The sequence below is a fragment of the Mytilus californianus genome, unplaced genomic scaffold (assembly GCF_021869535.1).
Source record: "Mytilus californianus isolate M0D057914Y unplaced genomic scaffold, xbMytCali1.0.p SCAF_8, whole genome shotgun sequence".
Classification (NCBI taxonomy): Eukaryota; Metazoa; Mollusca; class Bivalvia; order Mytilida; family Mytilidae; genus Mytilus; species Mytilus californianus.
The window spans coordinates 49,439,304-49,463,844 of NW_026262734.1; the positions used below are offsets into that span (position 1 = coordinate 49,439,304).

General features: G+C 34.3%; 1 protein-coding gene across 3 annotated transcripts in view; it reads right to left on the reverse strand.

Moving 5' to 3' along the window:
- The window catches only part of LOC127711303 (anaphase-promoting complex subunit 7-like), a 72,706-nt gene that overhangs the window by 24,946 nt on the left and 23,219 nt on the right, over positions 1-24,541 (reverse strand). Inside the window, exons 15-16 of one of the 3 annotated variants that reach the window (XM_052217297.1) lie at positions 23,861-23,975; positions 20,532-21,039 (exon numbers count right to left, since the gene is read on the reverse strand). The exons of 1 other annotated variant lie outside the window; for it this stretch is intronic. In XM_052217297.1, the coding sequence (XP_052073257.1) occupies positions 20,983-21,039; positions 23,861-23,975 (172 nt within the window). In that variant the 3' untranslated portion in view covers positions 20,532-20,982. Of the gene's footprint in view, positions 1-20,531; positions 21,040-23,860; positions 23,976-24,541 lie in introns of those variants that run through there. One more of the 3 variants, XM_052217298.1, reaches the window with a different exon arrangement.

Consider the following 24,541-nt stretch of genomic DNA (forward strand, 5'->3'; position numbering starts at 1 on the left):
TCTGAGCATTATTAGCTCCAAATAATGCATTGCTAGGAAAGAACCGAACCATAATCTTTTTCTAGCAAACAGAAGCAGACGTTTTCAATGGTACTCTCCCCAGTTTTCCGTGTTGCAGATTATGAGACTTCATATGCATAGCAAGTTTCAGGATAAAAAACTAATTTTGGTGATCTTTTCCCGTATGATTTATATAGAAATGAATTCCTATCATAGATTTTAGATAAAATGCCAGCTTCTTATTAAAAATTTATTGGTTTTAAAGTTAATTTTTCATCGAAATGTAATGTGTCCCTCGGGATGTCTAATTTTGCGTTTTAAGGGGGTGAGGCATTTTCTAAAATAAGGATAGATTTGTCTATTATTCGGTCTTTATCTGGTAGTTTGTAATTCAAACAAACCTACTCTTTTATGATGACTCATTACAAATTTGAGATATTTCATTTGGCCCATATTTTAGTTTATTAAGTAATGTGCGTTTTTAATATTAGAAAATGAGAAAAAGCCTCATAGTATTTTGTTTTATACCTGAACATGATTTATTGTCCTTTTTAGTTACTATAATGGTCAGGAAGAAGTCACGTTCATAGCTTAATGTACCAAAACATGGAGCAAAACCACAGAGCAGACCTCCGTATAAGATTTGCCCGAAGCCACCAACACCTAAACTTCATCAAATTTCTTCACCAGTTTCTTCTACAAAGCACACGTGCACGCCGCAAAAAAGGACTTACTCCGAAATGAACTTGCTTACTTACTCCACAGAAATACTCTTCGGCATCTATATAAACAAATGACAGTAAAGCTTCGAGAAGACCTGAATAAGATAAAACATCTATTTCAAATGATCGATTTAAGCTCTGTGATTTTGTTCCATGTTTTGATGCATTAAGCAATAAACGTTACTTTTTCCTGACCGCGATAGTAACGGAAAAGGACAATAAATCATGTTCGTTTATTAAACAATATATTTTGAGGCTATTTCTCTATTTCTAACAATAAAAATGCACATTTTTGAAAAGAATAAAATATGGGCTAAATGAAATATCTTTAGTTTGTTACGAGTTATCATAACAAAGTAGGTGTATTTGAATTACAAGCTATCAAATACAGACCGAATAATAGACAAATCTATCCTTGTTTTAACAAATACCTCACCCCCATGAGACGCAAAATCAGACACTTCGAGCGACATATTACATTTCGATGAAATTTTAACTTTAAAAACAAAAACTGTGAACTAAGAAGTTGGCATTTGGGTAAATTCTATGATAGGAATTCATTGCTATGCTAATCATACGAATAAAAAAATCGCACAAACTAGTTTTGTATCCTGAAACTTGCATATGAAGTCTCATAATCTGCAACACCGAAAAATGGGGAGAGGTGTTTGAGAAAACGGAGCACTGGAAACGTCTGCTTCTGTTTGCTGGAAATGGATTATGGTTTCGATTTCTTCCGTACAATGCATTTTTTGGTGCTAACAATTCTAAAAAAAAAAATTAAAAAATTTGATACTTGAACATACCTTGATAGCTTCTCCTCTTCAAACCCGCTACCCCATGTCAAACATAGCCAACACCTCGCATGTGGCGTTCTTCACGGTGTATAAGCTCCGGAAAATTATACTTTCCCTAAAGATATCGTTGTTCATTTTATCTAATAAAATACTTTACGAATTTGCTTCAATTTGTACATTTTAGTAAACGAAATAATTTCATTTCATATTAAAGTGGCATTTGATTTTTACTTTACTCTATACCATCCGATGATCCAGGTTAATTAAGCTCGAATTACGTTTATATACACAATTCTTAAATGGTAATTATCCCAGATGCTTGTTGAAACCCAACAACAAATTGGCAGTATTTGGCCACAGCCTTTCATATTATTTAAATTTATACATATTGTATATAAGTAATCTCAATATATATGTATGTATGTGCCGCAGATCGCTGGCAATTTAACTGTCACTTGTATATCTGAAAATATGAGGTTACCGGCATATCGCTGAATAATGGCAACCGTACTGTCAAATATATATATAAATGACTACCACAGATTGTGGTAACTGAATATAAGATTAGAACAATTTGGATCACCGTGGGAACACAGGTGAGGGATCAAGACCCTTACATTGTTCATCTGTAGTGAATGATACTATTTATAAAACGAAGTGTTTTTTGATGCAGCGAATTATGCAATCCGAGTACATTTGTAAGTCATTCTTTGACGACAGTTCTTTTTACATCAAGCGGAATTCTTCATTTGTCCATTTCGCAAAATACACGTAGGCTTCCAGAAATGTCAACTCATGCATCACCTGAAAAGATAACATAAACCAAAGCAGTTTCTAATTCTTAATATATTTACAAGAATTGCATGTTCAATATCAGTAACAAATATGTTTACTGAAATTCTCAAGTGTTTCTTCTGAGAGATGTCCTTCATTGTTATTGTATTTTAACTTCTCCAAGTATCTGTTTCTATTTCGATGTAAAACAGTGTCCACATTTGCAAACCAAACACAACATAACGTTTAATTTAAATGTCATGTGCACATATCGGACATTCTGCATAATTAACCGCTGCACAAGTCATTACAAAAATTGGCCGATCAAATAACACAAATCTTGTTTATATTTACAAAATAATCAATTACCTGGGAGGGATGGCGGGTTTTTGGTTTTATATTGGAGTTCAATTGTCCCCTGCCTATCTCCTTGGATCCAAATTGAAAAGGGCTCGTTACGTCAGATTTAAAGGTTCAGTAACCACCAATGGGATTATGGTATAAATGTATACGTGAACTCACTAATAACCAAACAAAACAAATAGGGTAAAGCGCACCGTGATAACTTAATTTAAGTGCCAGTCTTTGAAAGAATCAGGCAATTTAGAAAATTTTCAAAACATGACCGAAAAAAACCCACCGACCTAACCATTCCATTCTGAAGTTACCCTCATCCTGAGTTAGAAATGGCAGGTCTTTCGTTTCTGCTTGTCTGGTAATTCAAGAAATCTCTTGATAACTTTTGGTTAGAATGATAGCAAATTGCGGAAATAGCTCCCCTTAATTGTTAATTTCTAGAGCATTTCAACCAAAGTATATCTTGAATTACCAGAAGAGGAAAAGGAAACGAATGTTATATTCATGCACCATTATACAATTTGAACATAAATTAATGTCAACTTGACTGGGTTTTTGTTTGTCCTGTTTTCACCACTGCCTGATTCTCAGGCAGATTGGCACTTAAGTACAAGACTTAAATTATAATTTTGAAATGAAACAATAGTTATTTTGTTGTCATTAAAATCATTTGAAGATGAAACAATTCAGTTGGAAAACAAATTAAATGAAATTTCAGAGTTTTAATCCAAATTTTTGTCAAAAACAGGCACGGTAAATATTTTGTGATTTTCACAGATCTCATCTCTCCTTAGGTCATATATTTGTATAACAAAACATGCTTGCACATAATTAAAATGTTTGTAATATGAAAAGTTCTTATTCAATTAACCGCCTCAGTGATCCAGCGGAAGCGAGCTCGCCCTTGAGTTCGGGTGGCAGTATGTATAATTCCTGGCCGGACCAAACCAAAGTCCTTACAATTAGTATGTGTTGATTCTCAAATAATCTTGATGCATTTAGAAGACAGAACGTCGGTGGTTTTCCAACGTACTGTGACCTTGTTAGCGAGTACCTGCAAGTCCCTACCAATTCTCTTTTGTGTTTGGATTTAACTTAAATTGATTATTAAAAACAATCTCAATTATATGAATGTCCCAACAAAACACATGGCCACAATTACATGAATTGTGCAAAAATACATGAGGTTATAAGAGACCAGCTCAAAAGAAATATATTCTGTGTGTTACAGAAGATAAAAATGAATGAAACTGTTTAACGTTTGTTACAGCCAACCCTAGAGCAAAAGTAATTTGGTACAAGGTAAATCCAGCTACAGGTTCTCTCGACCAAATTGAAGATAATGATAGATATGATCTGAATCAACAAGATGACCAGAGATTAATAGCAGACGAGATGTGGTACTCACTTACTATAAATACTGTCCAGAGTAGTGACTATGGAAAGTTTTATTGTCATGCTGAGAACCGGTTTGGTATAGGGAACGCTTCATTTGTATTATTCAGTAAGTAGATAATATACTGATGAGCACAATTGTCTAAATTTGATTATATATTTTATAAATAACCAAGGGGTTTAATATTTTTCCGCTCAAATCAGATTCTTGAAACGCAACTATTCTGTAAAACGTGACTTTCTTTCGTAACATGGTAATTAGATAGACCTCGTAGCTTGTGTCGTATGTGTAAAAATTGACGAAGATTTGGCATAAAACCCAGATATACGATGCTGGCAAGCTTATGTGCTTAAATATAACGTCCAAGGTGTCGCTATTTAACGCTGACTACTAAGACATATGAGGTGAAGCGAGCCCTATGTTGTGTAGAACAAGACTTTGTTTAATCGTATAAATAAAGAAAAAAGCACATTATATATTTATTGAGTTCTTAGAGCTGTTGTGGATTAACCTTCATCAGGAACGCTCATACTCCAAAAGTTAAAAGCTAAGGAAGTATAATATATCAAACAATTGGAGAGTTATATGACGATATTGAACCTAAACAAAAGAGCCAAATCCATGTGAGCCTTTTTTTTTGCCTAATTTTATTGCAACATTAGCTTCAGAAAATTTTTCAACGGAAAATTCAAGAAAGGTATGTGATAGATCATGAGAGTACCGAATCACTGACGATGATGATAGCCTCGTGGTTAACAGTCCACTAGCAGCAGTATCAACCCACTGTTGAAAATGAAAATAACACTTTACAGATTTGTTGCGTAAGGGTTGGATGAAATAATTATGTCACCCGATCGACAATGTCGGGTTACATATTGCTTTTTCTCTGCTTCTTTTTCTGTATTATTATGTCACCCGATCGACAATATCGGGTGACATATTTCTTTTCCTCTGTTTCTTTTTCCCTATTAATATTATTTTTCTTCCACCTAATTTTGTCCGGCAGTTTTCTCGGAGGTAATGGAACCAATCTTCATGATTGTTGAGCATAAGGACCAACATCAGTGGAGTTGCACTGAAACTTTGGAACTTTAAAATGGCCGCCGTTTCCATGGAAACAGCAAAAATGTGAAAAATATATTTTTTTATGGCTTATTTGAGAATGCCTGAACTAAAAATCATCAAATTTTTATACAACATAGGTATCCACTATATACAGGTTTTGGGTGATTTTGAGAATCATCGGAACTACTGTATTGCCATGGAAACTAAGGAAATGTTTCCCATTATAACCCTATGGGAAAAACCTTAAAGTTGCATTTTCTCTCTTAAAATGGTAGGTCAAATCCATTGAAACTTTGATGGTATGTTCCCTCCCATGCACCAATGTGGCATCTGTCATTACAATTTTGGGAATGGTCTTTATTACCATGGAAACCAGCAAAAATTTCAAAATGCACCAAACTTAATATAACTTTATATTAATGCTAACTGGCATGTATAGATAAGACTTTTGACTTTGGAATTTCCAAAATGGTCGCCGTTGCCATGGAAACAGCAAAAATGTGAAAATTTCAAAATGCTCCAAATGTTCTGAAAATTTACAGAAAGATGTATTGCCATGCATATATGTGCATTCACTGTTTAATTTTTTTTAAATGGCTTCCACTTAGTGGCAATTGGGGCAAGGGTGACATTCGCTATTTCTTGCAATGGCAAATCTAGTTACTATGTCACCCGATCGACAATGTCGGGTGACATATTGCTTTTCCTCCGTTTCTTTATTATGTCACCCCGAACGATTGTCGGGTGACATATTGCTTTTCCTCCGTTTCTTTATTATGTCACCCATACGACAATGTCGGGTGACATATTGCTCTTCCTCCGTTTCTTTATTATGTCACCCGATCGACAATGTCGGGTGACATATTGCTTTTCCTCTGTTTCTTTTTCCCTATTATTATTATTATGGCACCCTCAACGGAGTTGGGTTGACATATTGTTATTCTACGTTTCTTTTTTTCTTATTATTTTTCTTCCACTTTTTTGTCCAGCTTATATCTTGGAATTGTATGAACCAATTGCTATGGAACTATACCATAATTTTAACCAGCATGTGCAGATTTGCGATCGGGGTATGGAATTTTCAAGATGGCCACCGTTACCATGGAAACTGAACAAATATGAAAAATAAAAATTTTTGTTTTTAGTGATTTATTTGAGTATGCCTGAACTTAAAATCATCAAATTTTTATACATTGTTGGTGTCCACTGTATACAGGTTTTAGATGATTTTGAGAATCTTTGGAAGTACTATATTGCCATAGAAACTGGATATGTTTAGCATTAAACCCTATGGGAAAATCTTAAAGTAGCATTTACTCCCTTAACATGGTAGGTCAAACCTAATTAAACTTGAATAGTAATGTCCCTGTCTTGTGCCAATGTTGCAGGTGTCATAGGAATTTTGAAAATGGTCACCGTTACCATGGAAACAGCAGAAATGTCCAAAAATTTCAAAATGCTCCAAACTTTATGAAACTTCACAGAAATGTTACCTGGCATGTGCAGAATTGTTATTTGACATTGGAATTTTCAAAATGGCCGCTATAACCATGGAAACAGCAAAAAATTCTAAATTTTCAAAATGCTCCAAACTTAATGAAACTTCACAAAAATGTTATTGGCCATGTGCAGATGCACTGTTTGACTTTGGAATGTTCAAAATGGCTGCCGTTACCCTGGCAATGGGGGGGGGGGGGGGGGGGACGAGGGTGCCATCCGTTACAAATCTAGTTTTTCTTCCACCTAAATTTGTCCGGCAGTTTTCTCGGAGGCAATGGAACCAATCTTCATAATTGTTGAGCATAATGAGGACCACCATCAGTGGAGTTGCAGTGAAACTTTGGATCTTTAAAATGGCCGCCGTTTCCATGGAAACAGCAATGTTGTATAAACATTTGATGATTTTTAGTTCAGGCATTAGCTCAAATTAGTCATCAAATATTTTTTTTGTTTTTGATGACTAATTTGAGAATGCCTGAACTAAAAATCATCAAATTTTTATACAACATAGATATCCACTATATACAGGTTTTGGATGATTTTGAGAATCATCGGAACTACTGTATTGCCATGGAAACTGGGGAAAGGTTTCCCATTATAACCCTATGGGAAAAACCTTAAAGTAGCATTTTCTCTCTTAAAATGGTAGGTCAAATCCATTGATCTTTGATGGTATGTTCCCTCCCATGTACCAATGTGGCATCTGTCATTACAATTTTGGGAATGGTCTTTGTTACCATGGAAACCAGCAAAAATGTCAAAAATTTCAAAATGCACCAAACTTAATAAAACTTTATATTAATGCTAACTGGCATGTATAGATAAGACTTTTCACTTTGGAATTTCCAAAATGGTAAAATGTGAAAATTTCAAAATGCTCCAAATAATCTGAAGATATACAGAAAGATGTATTACCATGCATATATGTGCACTCACTGTTTAAAATTTTTGAAATGGCTGCCACTAAGTGGCAATGGGGGGAGGGTGACATCCGCTATTGCTTGCAATGGCAAATCTAGTTATTATTATTCTTCCACCTAATTTTGTCCGGGAGTTTTCTCAGAGCCAAAGGAATCAATCTTAATGGTTGTTTACTATAACGAGGAACCTGACTTTCGGGTTGCAGTGCAACTTTGGAACTAAAAAAATGGCTGCCATCAGCATGGAAACCGAAATAAGGTGAAAAAATTAAATTTTAGGGTTTGGTGAATTATTTGGGTATGCTTAAACTTAAAATCATTCAATTTTGATACAATGTAGTTGTCCACTATACACAGGTTTTGGATGATTTTGACAATGATTGATACTACTATGTACATGATGTAGTCATGGAAACTGCAGCAAAAATTTCAAAAATTTCAAAATGCTTCAAACTTTATGAAACCTCACAGTAATGATGAGCAACATTTGTAGACGTTGCGTTTGGCGTTGAAATTTCCAAAATGGCTGCCGTTACCATGGAAACAATGCAAAAAAGGTCAGAAAGTGAAATTTTTGAAAATGCTTTAAATTTTCTGAAAATTTACAGAAAGATGTATTGCCATGCATATGTGTGCATTCTCTGTTTAAAATTTTTGAAATAGGTGCCACTTAGTGACAATGGGGTGAAGGGTGACATCCGCTATTGCTTGCAATGGCAAATCTAGTTATTATTATTCTTCCAATGATTTTTGTCCGGCAGTTTTTTTGGAGCCAATGGAACCAATCTTAATGATTGTTTACTATAATGAGGAACACAAAATTTCGAGATGCAGTAGGTCTTTGGAACATAAAAAATGGCTGCCGTTACCATGGAAAGGGAACAAATGTGAAAAAATCAAGTTTTTGGTTTTGGTGAATTATTTGGATATGCTTAAACTTAACATCATTAGATTTTAATACAATGTAGGTGTCCACTATATACTGGTTTTGGATGATTTTGATGAAACTTCACAGTAACGATGAGCAACATTGGTTGGTGTGGAATTTGGCGTTGGAATTTCTAAAATGGCTACAGTTACCATGGAAACATGCAGACAAGATCAAAATGCTCCAAAAACCTTAAAGTAGCATTTCCTCTCTTAAAATGGTATGTCAAATCCATTAAAACTTTGATGGTATGTTCCCTCCATTGTACCAATGTGGCATCTGTCATTACATTTTTGGAATGGTCTCTGTTACCATGGAAACCAGCAAAGATGTCAAAAATTTCAAAATGCTCCAAACTTTATGAAACTTAATGTGATTGTTACTTGGCAGGTAAAGATGAGACGTTTGACTTTGAAATTTCCAAAACGGCCACCGTTGCCATGGAAACTGCAAAAATGAAAAAAAATTAAAATGCTCCAAACTTAATGAAACTTGATAATAATGTTATCTGGCAAGTGTTGAGGAAACTTTTGACTTTCAAATTTCCAAAATGGCCGCCGTTGTCATGGAAACAGCAAATATGTGAAAATTTCATATGGCTCCAAATGTTCTGAAAATTTACAGAAATATGTATTGCCATGCATATCATTTTTAATTTTAGTTTCTTGTGTATAATTTGGAGTTTAGTATGACGTCCATTATCACTGAACTAGTATACATATTTGTTTAGGGGCCAGCTGAAGGACGCCTCCGGGTGCGGGAGTTTCTCGCTGCATTGAAGACCCATTGGTGGCCTTCGGCTGTTGTCTGCTCTATGGTTGGGTTGTTGTCTCTTTGACACATTCCCCATTTCCATTCTCAATTTTATTCACTGTTTAAAATTTTCGAGATGGCTGCCGCTTAGTGTCAATTGGGGAAGGGTGACATCCGCTATTGCTTGCAATGGCAAATCTAGTTATTATTATTATACTTCCACCTATTTTGTCTGCCAGTTATCTCGGAGCCAATGGAACCAATCTAAATGATTGTTCACTATAATGAGGAACACCAACTTTTGTGTTGCAGTGGAACTTTGGAACTAAAAAATGGCTGCCGTTACCATGGCATGCCATTTTAAACAGCAGAAATGTCCAAAAATTTCAAAATGCTCCAAACTTTATGAAACTTCACAGAAATGTTACCTGGCATGTGCAGAATTGTTATTTGACATTGGAATTTTCAAAATGGCCGCTATAACCATGGAAACAGCAAAAAATTCTAAATTTTCAAAATGCTCCAAACTTAATGAAACTTCACAAAAATGTTATTGGCCATGTGCAGATGCACTGTTTGACTTTGGAATGTTCAAAATGGCTGCCGTTACCCTGGCAATGGGGGGGGGACGAGGGTGCCATCCGTTATTGCTCGCAATTACAAATCTAGTTTTTCTTCCACCTAAATTTGTCCGGCAGTTTTCTCGGAGGCAATGGAACCAATCTTCATAATTGTTGAGCATAATGAGGACCACCATCAGTGGAGTTGCAGTGAAACTTTGGAACTTTAAAATGGCCGCCGTTTCCATGGAAACAGCAAAAATGTGAAAAATATTTTTTTTGTTTTTGATGACTAATTTGAGAATGCCTGAACTAAAAATCATCAAATTTTTATACAACATAGATATCCACTATATACAGGTTTTGGATGATTTTGAGAATCATCGGAACTACTGTATTGCCATGGAAACTGGGGAAAGGTTTCCCATTATAACCCTATGGGAAAAACCTTAAAGTAGCATTTTCTCTCTTAAAATGGTAGGTCAAATCCATTGATCTTTGATGGTATGTTCCCTCCCATGTACCAATGTGGCATCTGTCATTACAATTTTGGGAATGGTCTTTGTTACCATGGAAACCAGCAAAAATGTCAAAAATTTCAAAATGCACCAAACTTAATAAAACTTTATATTAATGCTAACTGGCATGTATAGATAAGACTTTTCACTTTGGAATTTCCAAAATGGTAAAATGTGAAAATTTCAAAATGCTCCAAATAATCTGAAGATACACAGAAAGATGTATTACCATGCATATATGTGCACTCACTGTTTAAAATTTTTGAAATGGCTGCCACTAAGTGGCAATGGGGGGAGGGTGACATCCGCTATTGCTTGCAATGGCAAATCTAGTTATTATTATTCTTCCACCTAATTTTGTCCGGGAGTTTTCTCAGAGCCAAAGGAATCAATCTTAATGGTTGTTTACTATAACGAGGAACCTGACTTTCGGGTTGCAGTGCAACTTTGGAACTAAAAAAATGGCTGCCATCAGCATGGAAACCGAAATAAGGTGAAAAAATTAAATTTTAGGGTTTGGTGAATTATTTGGGTATGCTTAAACTTAAAATCATTCAATTTTGATACAATGTAGTTGTCCACTATACACAGGTTTTGGATGATTTTGACAATGATTGATACTACTATGTAGTCATGGAAACTGCAGCAAAAATTTCAAAAATTTCAAAATGCTTCAAACTTTATGAAACCTCACAGTAATGATGAGCAACATTTGTAGACGTGGCGTTTGGCGTTGAAATTTCCAAAATGGCTGCCGTTACCATGGAAACAATGCAAAAAAGGTCAGAAAGTGAAATTTTTGAAAATGCTTTAAATTTTCTGAAAATTTACAGAAAGATGTATTGCCATGCATATGTGTGCATTCTCTGTTTAAAATTTTTGAAATAGGTGCCACTTAGTGACAATGGGGTGAAGGGTGACATCCGCTATTGCTTGCAATGGCAAATCTAGTTATTATTATTTTTCCAATGATTTTTGTCCGGCAGTTTTTTTGGAGCCAATGGAACCAATCTTAATGATTGTTTACTATAATGAGGAACACAAAATTTCGAGTTGCAGTAGGTCTTTGGAACATAAAAAATGGCTGCCGTTACCATGGAAAGGGAACAAATGTGAAAAAATCAAGTTTTTGGTTTTGGTGAATTATTTGGATATGCTTAAACTTAACATCATTAGATTTTAATACAATGTAGGTGTCCACTATATACTGGTTTTGGATGATTTTGATGAAACTTCACAGTAACGATGAGCAACATTGGTTGGTGTGGAATTTGGCGTTGGAATTTCTAAAATGGCTACAGTTACCATGGAAACATGCAGACAAGATCAAAATGCTCCAAAAACCTTAAAGTAGCATTTCCTCTCTTAAAATGGTATGTCAAATCCATTAAAACTTTGATGGTATGTTCCCTCCATTGTACCAATGTGGCATCTGTCATTACATTTTTGGAATGGTCTCTGTTACCATGGAAACCAGCAAAGATGTCAAAAATTTCAAAATGCTCCAAACTTTATGAAACTTAATGTGATTGTTACTTGGCAGGTAAAGATGAGATGTTTGACTTTGAAATTTCCAAAACGGCCACCGTTGCCATGGAAACTGCAAAAATGAAAAAAAAATTAAAATGCTCCAAACTTAATGAAACTTGATAATAATGTTATCTGGCAAGTGTTGAGGAAACTTTTGACTTTCAAATTTCCAAAATGGCCGCCGTTGTCATGGAAACAGCAAATATGTGAAAATTTCATATGGCTCCAAATGTTCTGAAAATTTACAGAAATATGTATTGCCATGCATATCATTTTTAATTTTAGTTTCTTGTGTATAATTTGGAGTTTAGTATGACGTCCATTATCACTGAACTAGTATACATATTTGTTTAGGGGCCAGCTGAAGGACGCCTCCGGGTGCGGGAGTTTCTCGCTGCATTGAAGACCCATTGGTGGCCTTCGGCTGTTGTCTGCTCTATGGTTGGGTTGTTGTCTCTTTGACACATTCCCCATTTCCATTCTCAATTTTATTCACTGTTTAAAATTTTCGAGATGGCTGCCGCTTAGTGTCAATTGGGGAAGGGTGACATCCGCTATTGCTTGCAATGGCAAATCTAGTTATTATTATTATACTTCCACCTATTTTGTCTGCCAGTTATCTCGGAGCCAATGGAACCAATCTAAATGATTGTTCACTATAATGAGGAACACCAACTTTTGTGTTGCAGTGGAACTTTGTAACTAAAAAATGGCTGCCGTTACCATGGAAACCGAAAAAAGGCGAAAAAATATAATTTTGGAGTTTGGAGAAGAATTTGTGAATGCTTAAACTTAAAATCATCAGATTTTAATACAATGTAGGTGTCCACTATATACAGGTTTGGGATGATTTTTAACAAACATTGGAACTACTATGTTGCCATGGAAACTACACCAAAAATTTCAAAAATATCAAAATGCTTCAAATTTAATGAAACTTCACAGTAACGATGAGCAACATTTGTAGATGTGGAATTTGGCTTTAGAATTTCCAAAATATCTGCCGTTACTATGGAAACAATGCAAAAAAGGTCAAAATGCTCTAAAAACCCTTCTGAAAACCTTTAAGTAGCATTTCCTCTCTTAATATGGTAGGTCAAACCCAGTGAAACTTTAATGGTATGTTCCCTCTCATGTCCCAATGGGGTACCTGTCACTAAAATTTTGGAATTAATCGTGGTTACCATGTAAACAGCAAAAATGTCAAAATTTTCAAAATGTTCCAAAGTTACTGAAACTTATTATGTGTGTTAACTGCCAAGTGTAGATGAGACTTTTGACTTTGGAATTTCCAAAATGGCCGCGGTTGTCATGGAAACAGCAAACACGTGTAAAATTTCAAAATGCTCCAAATGTTCTGAAAATAAAGAGAAAGATGTATAGCCAAGCATATATGTGCATTCACAATTTGAAATTTTTGAAATGGCTGCCGCTTAGTGGCAATGGGGGAAGGGTGACATCCGCTATTGCTTGCAATATCAATTCTACTTATTATTATTATTCTTCCAATGATTTTTTCCGGCTGTTTTTTTACAGCCAATGGAACCAATCTTTATGATTATTTACTATAATGAGGAACCCTGACTTTCGAGTTGCAGTGCAACTTTGGAACTAAAAAATGGCTGCCATCACCATGGAAACTGAAAAAAGGTGAAAAAATAAAAATTTGGATTTTGGTGAATATGTTTAAACTTTAAATCATTAAATTTTAATACAATGTAGTTGCCCACTATATACAGGTTTTGACTGATTTTGACAATCGTTGAAATTACTATGTTGCCATGGAAACTACACCAAAAATTTCAACAATTTCAAAATGCTCCAAACTTAATGAAACTTCACAGTAACGATGAGCGGCATTTGGCTTTGAAATTTCCAAAATGGCTGCCGTTACTATGGAAACAATGCAAAAAATTGACATTTCTGTGAAGTTTTATCAAGTTTGGAGCATTTTGAAAATTTTGGACATTTTTGAATTTGCGCTGTATTCATGGTAACAGTGACCGATTCTAAAATTTTAAAGACAGATGCCACTTTGGCAGATAACCAGGAATATACCATGAAAGAATCATGGAATTTGACCTTCCATTATAACTTATAAGTGAGTAAATGCTACTTTTAAGAATTTCCCATAGGGCTAATGGTAAATGTTTCTCCAGTTTCCATGGTAATGGCAGCCATTTTAGAATTTCTAAATATGGTCAACACATCTTGGCATGCCAGGCTACATTCCGCTAAAGTTTCATCAAGTTGGGTCTCATAATGAAAGATTTAATGGATTTGCAATTTTTATTTTTTTTCACATTTTTTCTGTTTCCATGGTAACGGCAGCCATTTTTTAGTTCCAAAGTTGCACTGCAACTCGAAAGTCAGGGTTCCGTGTTATAGTGCCCCATCATTTAGATAGGTTCCTGTGGCTCTGAGAAATCTGGCGGACAAAATTAGGTGGAAGAAAAATAATAATAACTAGATTTGCCATTGCAAGCAATAGCGGATGTCACCCTTCCCCCCATTGCCACTAAGTGGCAGCCATTTCAAAATTTTAAACAGTGAATGCACGAATTTGCATGGCAATACATCTTTCTGTAAATTTTCAGAACATTTTGAGCATTTTGAAATTTTCATATTTTTGCTGTTTCCATGGCAACGGCAACCATTTTGGAAATTCCAAAGTCAAAAGTCTTATCTATACATGCCAGTTAGCATTAATATAAAGTTTTATTAAGTTTAGTGCATTTTGAAATTTTTGACATTTTTGCTGGTTTCCATGGTAACAAAGACCATTCCCAAAATTGTAATGACAGATGCCACATTGGTACATGGGAGGGAACATACCATCAAAGTTTAAATGGATTTGACCTACCTTTTTAAGAGAGAAAATGCTACTTTAAGGTTTTTCCCATAGGGTTATAATGTGAAACCTTTCCCCAGTTTCCATGGCAATACAGTTGTTCCGATGATTCTCAAAATCATCCAAAACCTGTATATAGTGGATACCTATGTTGTATTAAAATTTGATGATATTTAGTTAAGGCATTCTCAAATTAGTCATCAAAAACAAAAAAAAATATTTTTTACATTTTTGCTGTTTCCATGGAAACGGCGGCCATTTTAAAGTTCTAAAGTTTCACTGCAACTCCACTGATGGTGGTCCTCTTTATGCTCAACAATCATGAAGATTGGTTTCATTACCTCCGAGAAAACTGCCGGACAAAATTATGTGGAAGAAAAATAATAATAATACGAAAAAAGAAACAGAGGAAAAGCAATATGTCACCCGACATTGTCGATCGGTTGACATAATAATAGGGAAAAAGAAACAGAGGAAAAGCAATATGTCACCCGACATTGTCGATCGGGTGACATGATAACAAAGAAACAGAGGAAAAGCAATACGTCACCCGACATTGTCGATCGGGTGACATAATTAATTTTCGAAATACTAATGATTTTCTGACCACGGTATAGATTACCTAAGCTGTATTTGGCAAAACCTTTCAAAATTTTGGGTCCTCAATGCTCTTGAACTCTTTACTTTATTTGGCCTTTTTAACTTTTTTATGCGAGCGTCACTGGTGAGTCTTTTGTAGACGAATCGGGTGTCTGGCGTACAAAATTTTAAGCCTGGTATCTATGATGATATCCAACTGTGCTTCTCCATCTGCCGACTTGTTCCTTATTCTATGTGAGAGAGACTTTCTACGGGTGCTTCCCGAGAAGAAAAAAAAACCAAAGTAGCATTTTTCATTGGCTTCACATTCCTCTATATAGATGATTTATTTTCATTAAATCACTACTAAGTTTGGTTTCCGTGTTGAACGCATTCGTTCCATCGAACTTTAAATAAAAAGAAAAACGACAGATACAGTTAAGTGATCCTTAATATCTTGACTTTCATGTAGACGAAACGCGCGTCTGGCATACAAAACTATAAGCCATGTAACTTTGATGAGATTTTTTTTATTTCTTGAATTGATAATCAGGGTCGATTGAGTTATAAAAAATAAATGAGATATCGACATTGATTTCAAAAACTCCGTTATATCATTGCTAAAACTATCAATAATAAATATATGTATATATCTACATACTTTGAAACAAGAAACAAGTGTTAACCTCTAATATTTGAGCATTACAATTAAACATATAAGATATAAATAGATATTCTTCAACATATATTTTGTCGCTTTAAGTACAAAATTCAAATATATAATGCATATATACGTTTGTTAATACTTGTATCTAACACTATACATCGGCACAAAGTTTGTCAAAATAACCAGATAAAAGCAATAACATAACATAACATACATAAATGAACAGCTGTAAGGCATAATAACCTGTTTTCTTCAATAACCTTTGGAAATAACTTCAAACATTTGTAGCAATATCTTCAACTAAACATTGCATTATTAACTTTAAATAAGCATGAATACCTACAGTTTTCATCGAAGTCTTAAAAGATCGTTTACGAAGTGCATGCCTACTAGCATCCAAGCCATAATATTCTGCTTTAAAACCTTAAAAATCATTCCCCGTTCTTATTTCGTGCAGATATATACGACAAAAGAGACGATTTCAGCTTCCCAATTGTAAACTTTCCATTCCTATGTAGCAACATTCCAGCAGCGCCTGCATACGGTGTATATATCTCCCAGTTGAAACGATATTCCAGGGCTTGTATTTACTATCATGATTTCCTTGATGGAGAGTTGCTGCTCACAAAGAAGCTATTAAACCAAGAGTTCCAAGTGGTGAAGTTGAAATTATCCCTTCGTAAATTTTACGGACGCCATCACGAGTTGGTTGACCAATACGGAATATCCGTTTCATAGATGATAGCGGATGTTCCAAATGTCAAGTACAATCCCGTTCCCTTTTTCCCGAATGTGACTTACCGAATTAGACTTATTACCAGGTTTGTATTAACATGAACAACACGACGGGTGCCACATGTGGAGCAGGATCTGCTTACCCTTCAGGAGCACCTTAGATCACCCAAGTTTTTGGTTGGGTTTGTGTTGCTCAGTCTTTAGTTTTCTATGTTGAGTTTTGTGTACTATTGTTTGTCTGTTGGTCTTTTTTAGCCATGGCGTTGTCAGTTTATTTTCAACTTATGAGTTTGAATGTCCCCTTTGATATCTTTTGCCTCTCTTTATCATTAAGCTATGTCCAAAATGATGCTACATAAGCAATTATTAAAGTGTTACTTTTCCTTGTCTACTAGTGCACTATCATTGACCTCTGGTATGTGCTAAATTGGCTTGGGGAACGAATTATTCGTTTTTCTTTTCTATCCCTGCTAGGCATCTTATGTTTCAAATCTATGGCTCTGTGCCTTCTTGTTCGTTCAGTTGGAAGAGAGAGAGAGATGCTGGGAACGCATCCATTACGCTTGTGCAAAGCATCTTCCTGAGTTTTCTCTGTACATTGCACCAGTCCAATTGATGTATCTGGGGTACCCTCTAGTTCAAAAGGCAGTTATACATAATACTTTGATTCTTCTTCCCAGTCCGAATCAAGGCTGCTTGTGGATGGGAGGAAAAGACTGACATTTTATCAAAAAACTAATCCTAGAATTATAAGTAATGTACGCTCAACAGTTGGATATTGTGTTAACCTTTTTTATTACATTAAATTTAATGTAAACTATGTAGAACATATCAGGGCCTTTTATAGCTTGGTATTTGGTATGCGGTATGGGTTTTGCTCATTGTTGAAGGTAGACTATACTCTGAAATCAGTTATATAATATAATTTGCACCCCACATGGGATCTGAGGCTGGAAGGGGGAGGGGGGTTCCTTCGATCCTTTTGTGGTAGAGTTAGCAGCTGAGACATCCAGTATCCACCATTTTCTAAATGTTTGAATGATAAAAATACATACAAAGAATATACCTATAGCTTTCGCTATCAGGGTCCCGCTGTTTCATGGAGAAATAAATTGTTTTAACTGACATCTGAAGCATTTACGACTGATTGTTTTCGCACCTCAGAAAAGCTGACGTCTGCTAAGTTTCAGATACTTTTGATTAAATTAGCAACTTGTCATATATTTCTTAAATTTTCGACCTTATCATATATCATGAAGCTGGAAATATTGACCTATTCCAGCAGCTCATCCCTACCACTCGTCACATAGTAAGTTATCCCATGCCCATTCCTCCAAAGGCAGTAGTTATGATAATCCCAAAATGAAATAGTTGAATTTGCTCAAAATGTAGGTTGAAATCTAGCTTGAATGTCTATACTCTTTATATATAGTAATATTTCTTTTTCTTTCATTTTCGTATATCCCAATCTTACCAAAAACTAACTAAATGTTGTTTTTTTTTAATTTATTTCAGAAACTAAGGAATGTCAAGGACCAAATTGTCCCTCAATTGTGGAAACCGGAACTAATGTAATCGGATAACATGTTTTGGAAGAGTTAAAGTGTATGAGCTTTTGAGCCATTTGATAAAACATGCTTGCAATTAATTACTTGTGCTTTTATTTTAATGGAAACATAGATTTTGACATCGAAACAAATAGCGAGGCCATGACCTTGTTTTGGTTCAATCCCCTCAAATTTTGTTTGGTACCTTGATTTGTCTTCTTATTCTATTTATGAGATTTAAACATCGGTAAACTACTGTTGTCTTAAGGTTCAGGTGGACCCTTTGGTTAAAATGGCTGCGTTTTCACCTCAAAATTTACTCATAGTACAGACAAACCTGTGGATCTGGAAAAGTTTTAAGGCATAGCATGCCCTAGATAAATAAAATTCAAATGCATTTTATGTTTAAATTTAACACCTAACTGGATTTTGCAGTGCACTTTTTTTCGTCCCTGCAGAAGATGATAAAATTAACAAACAGTTGAGTTTACTTGATATGGTCCACTAAGGTACACAGTATTGTCCCTCTTTTGTCCATGTCAATCAATACAGTTCACTTCAATTATTACCTGGTTGGAAGTTCTCAAACCTCTTTCACAACTTTGTTTATTTTGGCACCTTCTGGAGGAATGAAAAAAAGTGCACTGCAAAATCCAGTTAAGTTTTTAATTTTCTAAAACATAAAAAACATTTGAATCTTATTGATCTAGAGCATGCTATGCCTTAAAATTTTTCCAGATACACAGGTTTGTCTGTACTCAGAATAAATTTTGAGGTGAAAATGCCCCTTAATTTACATATGTTCAGACTCATGAAACAATTGATACCACAGATACAGATACAGTTAAGTCTTAGTTTCAGTTTTAAACTACATCTAAAAATTAACAATGATGGTCAGTTGAGAATTAAACTTAGCAATGATTTCAGCTTTATAAGTATGAACTTGCCATTTTTCTAATTGTAGCAACCAAAATTCTGTCCTCTTTTCTTTGATTTTGACATCACCGAATGAGACTCTTCACCGAATTTGTACTTTAAAAAGCAACACGAAGGGTGCTACATGTGGAGCCGGAAATTCTTATTCTTCTGGAGCACCTGAGTTCACCCCCAGTTTTCGATGTGGTTGGTGTTGCTCAATCTTTAGTTTTCTATGTAGCGTTTTGTGGACTTATTCGTCTTTTGTCTTTTCCCCGTTTTTTTGTTTTGTTTTTTTCCCCTGGCATAGTCAAATTTTCTTCAACATATGGGTTTTGAATGTCCTACTGAATCTTCAGCCTCTTTTTTTCTGCATGTATATAGCAACATCCCAGCAGCACATGCATATGGAATATATTTCTCCTAGTTGATACAATTTTTCAAAGCTTGCATTTCCTATCATGATTTCCTTGATAGAAGGATGCTGCTTACAATGAAACTTTTTAGCCCAGGTTAATAGTGGAAAACTTGCAGTCATCCCTTCCAAATTTCACACCATCATGTGAGTTGGTTGATCGCTATGGATTATATGTGTCACTCACAGACGCTCATGGATATGTTCCATTTGTCCTAGTCAATCTCCCTTCCTCTTGTCCTCGTTTGAAAAGAAGCTAGCATAATACTTTAAATTCATGTAATGCTATATAACTGATATCCAATCATTAAATATTTTGGGTGACTTTGTTGAACTGACACATCCCATCAATCTTTAAATAAAGTATACCACAGATACAGTGAAGTTTACACTTTATTATATACCTCAATTAAATGTTTTTTTCACATTAAAGACGTAATATAAATAAGTGGTTTGATATCAATGATGTGTTGTCATACAGATAAGAGGTTTGATAAAACCTTACCAATTGATACTGATATCTGTATCCTCACGGATGCCTGAAACAGCAAGATTGCCTTTGATTGTATTACATAAAGGGATGAATATCTTAGTTGAGATTTCCCTTCGCAAAGTTTACGGATGCCTTCACGTGTTTGTTGACTGTTATGGAATATCTGTTTCACTGATGACGACGGATATGTTCTAGTTGTTGTTATCACAATCTGTCTTCTTTTCCTCGATTGTGACCTACTGAATTTGACTCATCACCGGGTTTGTACTAACATGAGCAACACTCCAAGTGCCACATGTGGAGCAGGATCTGCTTACCTTTCTGCAGCACCTGAGATCACCCAGTTTTTTTTTCTAATTTGTAGCCCTTATTCATATTTGACTGATTGTTTTTTTAAAGTTAAGGCAAACATATTAGAGTTGGCAACTTTTTTGTAATTTGTGGCCCTTATTTATATTTGACACTTTTTTTTTTAAAGTTTAAGCAAACATAAAAGAGAAATAAATACATTTTTTAATTGTAATGATTACAATTTATTTATTCTTGTAGCTATTCAGACCACAACTTGTGATGTAATACTTATAAAAATGTAATTCCGAAGTTAAAAGTCGAAATAAATACAAAGCAAATAAGTTATGTATGCAAACTTTACCAGTAATATTAGTATATCCGATGTAATATACCTACTATGGCATAGTAAAAACATTGCTAAAAAAGACAAAATAACATCCCCATAGAACTCTTTTCTGTACAATTCTTAATAAATTTTTCTAATTAATCATTTAGTAACTTTAGTCCAGTTCAAAATTGGACAAATCAACTAGTATTCTTATTTCTGTTGAATATTGCACATGACATCAATGTCAGTTTTCTTTGGGACACACAGAATTTGAAAGTTGTTCAACAAATCTGTTTCCATTTCGAGACAAATGTCCTTTTAACTATGATTATCATGAGTCATCAGCTGAACTCTGTTTCTGACCAGTTACTTTCCACATCACTACCATCAAAATCTCCCTGAAAAATTAAGTTAAGAAAAAAATCTTTACATGGATAACTGAAATCAATTACGGTTTTAGTTTGTGGAAACCGTCATTTAAATTGGAAAAAGATCTGATAAAAAAAACAGGGGCTAGCATGACGACAAGAAATAATATAAGTAATTTTAACAAGTACCCCTCATGAGACAAATGGTCCATATTTCAGATTTTTCTGATTATCGAACTCATCCATAGTTCTGATAAATGGAAACAATCATCTAAATTTGTAGAGGATCTGTCAAAAAATGAAGCTGTACCATTACAACAACTAAGTATAACATAAAAAATGACTGACAGGTCAAAAACATTATACCCACAACTTCCTTAACTGTAGTACAAGTTTTTGTCTTTGATTAAATGTTGTCTATCTGCTTAGATCAATAAACTCATATCATATTTATCAGGCTTAAATTTTGTACTTGTCTACAAAAGACTCATCAGTGACGCTCAAATCAAAAGAGTTAAAAAGACCAAATAAATTACAAAGCTGAAGAGCATTTAGGACTTAAAATTCTGAAATGTTTATTCACCATGAAACACCAGACAGACTCATTTCTATATTTTAATATTCAAAGGGTGTAGATCTTTGATAAAAGAGCCAAGTCTTATAAACCAATAGTCAGTTTCATCATTTAAACATTTGTCTGAAACAGATCTAAAAACAATCTCTGTTCCTTAGAAGCTTGTAATATTTTTATAAAAAATAGTTGACACAAACATACAAGTGATTTGTAAGTTATTTCCCTTTACATAGATCTATCTAATGGAAAGAGTGTGTTCCAGTTTTTTCGAACTATGATTACCGTAATTTTCAAACAGTCCTAGCTGTTGTTTCATACAGAAATAAAATATGATGTTGGAGTACATCACAGTCGTTGTCAACTAATCAAAATTATGGAATCCAATGAAACATACATGAAATGTAATTATATTGATAATATGATTGATTGTTGTTTGCTTAGTGTCTAGTGGCAAATATTTCATGCATAATCTGGACTAGAACAAATAAACAATAGGTATGTCCTGCAATAAGGGGTGGACAGGGATGATGGGCATGAAATTTGGAATGCAATTGGAAAATGAGGGTATTTGGGATAGTGACAGGAATTAAGCCTAGTAACAGGCCACCTACTGATCACTCAAAGAGTTGTTGTGAGGGTTCTTAACATGTAAACAGTGTGGCACTCTCTCTACATGTGGAATCAGATTTAACATCCTGATTCTGACTTAACACGGCTGCAAATTCTATACTTCCGGAACAGACAAACAGATAATGAATTTTGGCAAGCATTTTATTGCTGGTCTGAAGAAGACAAAGGGATGACCATACTTATATACCCCAGTCAACACTTGGGGTTTCTTGATAATATGGATATAATGTGCAGTGTTCCTGCCTGCCCTAAATAGAAGGGTGGCCCACCCTTGGTGCCCTTACCCCCGCCCTTCTGCCCTCAAAAGTAAAAGAATGCACCCCTCTGCCTTTTCAAAAAAATAAAATTTCAAAATTTTATGCCTACCGGCGTTTCCGGTAAAATTGTTACCTGATTGTGTAACACTAATTAACTGACAATGGGATTAAGTTAAATACCTAATGCTTTGGCAGTTTTATCACCTTTGTTAATGATTGTTTACTGCTAATTAGTGGATTTAAGATAATTGAACAAATACTAGATATTTAATACAGAATGAAATGTCCACATGTTATCCATTTGTAATGTTTATGTACAGCATGTACACCTGAAAAAATTTATTTCAGAAGGCATAACATAAAAAATAAAATCTTAAACAATTTTAAATGCATACATAGTTTTGACTTAATTGGTAAAAAATGTTTTGTTTCATAACCATGAGTATGAAATTTAAAGAGGAATCAAAGAAATTTGTACTTTGAACATAACAAGATTCACTTCCTGTTTTTAATACTTCTTGTATTTTATAATCCTCCTGACATTGAGCACTCAACAAATTTATTTTTAACAATGATGGAGAAAAAAGTAACTGTTTATACTTTCTGCAATATATTATTGCATCAATATAAATATGATCATCTCCTGTCTCACCTGTTATATTTATAAAACTCCTTACTGAGGAGCACTTTGGTGTGCACTTAAAAATACTTTTTTGTAACAATTTAAAAGATAATAAATAACTCTCAATAACATATATACTATATGTTTGAACAAGTAATTTAAATGTAGATAATTTAATTACATTCAACATTCAATTTTGCATATATAACTCCATCTTTCAAAACTACTTGTTTATTTTGGTATAAGTTATAAAACATTGAAATTTCTGATGATTATTTTCCATACCAAATGTACAAGTTTGTTTAGATTAACATCAGAATGAAATGCTTTGCTTCATGGTATGATAATTTGATGAAAAAAAATTCTTACCAACATCAAGAACACATTAATTTCTGAATATGGTTTAAATACAACTAATGTTCTCCAGCTGAGCCTAGCAATATTCAAGGTAATTTATACACTTTCCAACACTGCCCTTAAAATCTGGGTTATAACGCTAAAGTGCCCTTTCAGACAACTAGCACCCTTCTGCCCTGAGATTCAAGCTGGAACACTGATGTGATATCAAAAATGTTGTAATGTAGTGACCTAATTTTAACCTTTCTTGCAATTAACTAAAATACATAACCCCTCTGTTTCGCTTGTTATCTAATTTAGATCTAGTCCAAGGAAAACTGTTAGATTTTCTATTGATGAGCTTTCTATCTAATAAACAGATAAAAAACTGACTATTAGTTTCTCTTAGCTTAACCAATGAGAATTACTCACATCATTATCACTGCCTTCCATATCCTCTAAATCATAGGTACTCTCTAAACCAACATCATTATGTTTTTCCACTCTTTCCTTGCCTTCCCTTGCTCTTGTATTTGTAGGGTCAAGGCTGAAAAGGATAACAAATATTGCTGATTCAATGTTTGTTCCTTTTTAAAATTGTATGTCATAACAAGAATGTGCATAAACTTTGCATATATATTTCTCTTCAAAAATGTCACTAATTCATAAACATGAAAGTTGAAATTTTGAAACAGTATTCTTTTATTTGTCATATATTCAAATTTGTACTGCCTCATTCTGTATATTTAACCATTCATCTATCAATATCAAGACCAAAACATGATTGGCCTTTTGAAAGTCTTTTTATTGCTTTGAATTTTTAGGCTGAAAAGTATAAACAAATTAAATTTTTTTAAGAAGTTGCAAAAGTGCATATTTTTAAGAAGGAATTGGAGAAAAACAAGAAAGAGCACTGTAAAATATTTAGAAAAGAAGTGTAATTCATATGAGTGAATTTTCCTATTGACAGATCCAATGGTATGCATGATTTTTTTGTAATGTTTAGAAATTTTCAGTATATTTAAGGTGAGCTTTTCATCGTAAACAAATATCAAATATTACTGTATATTTAAAATGCATTGCCATGACCATAAAATGCCAATTATGAACTCG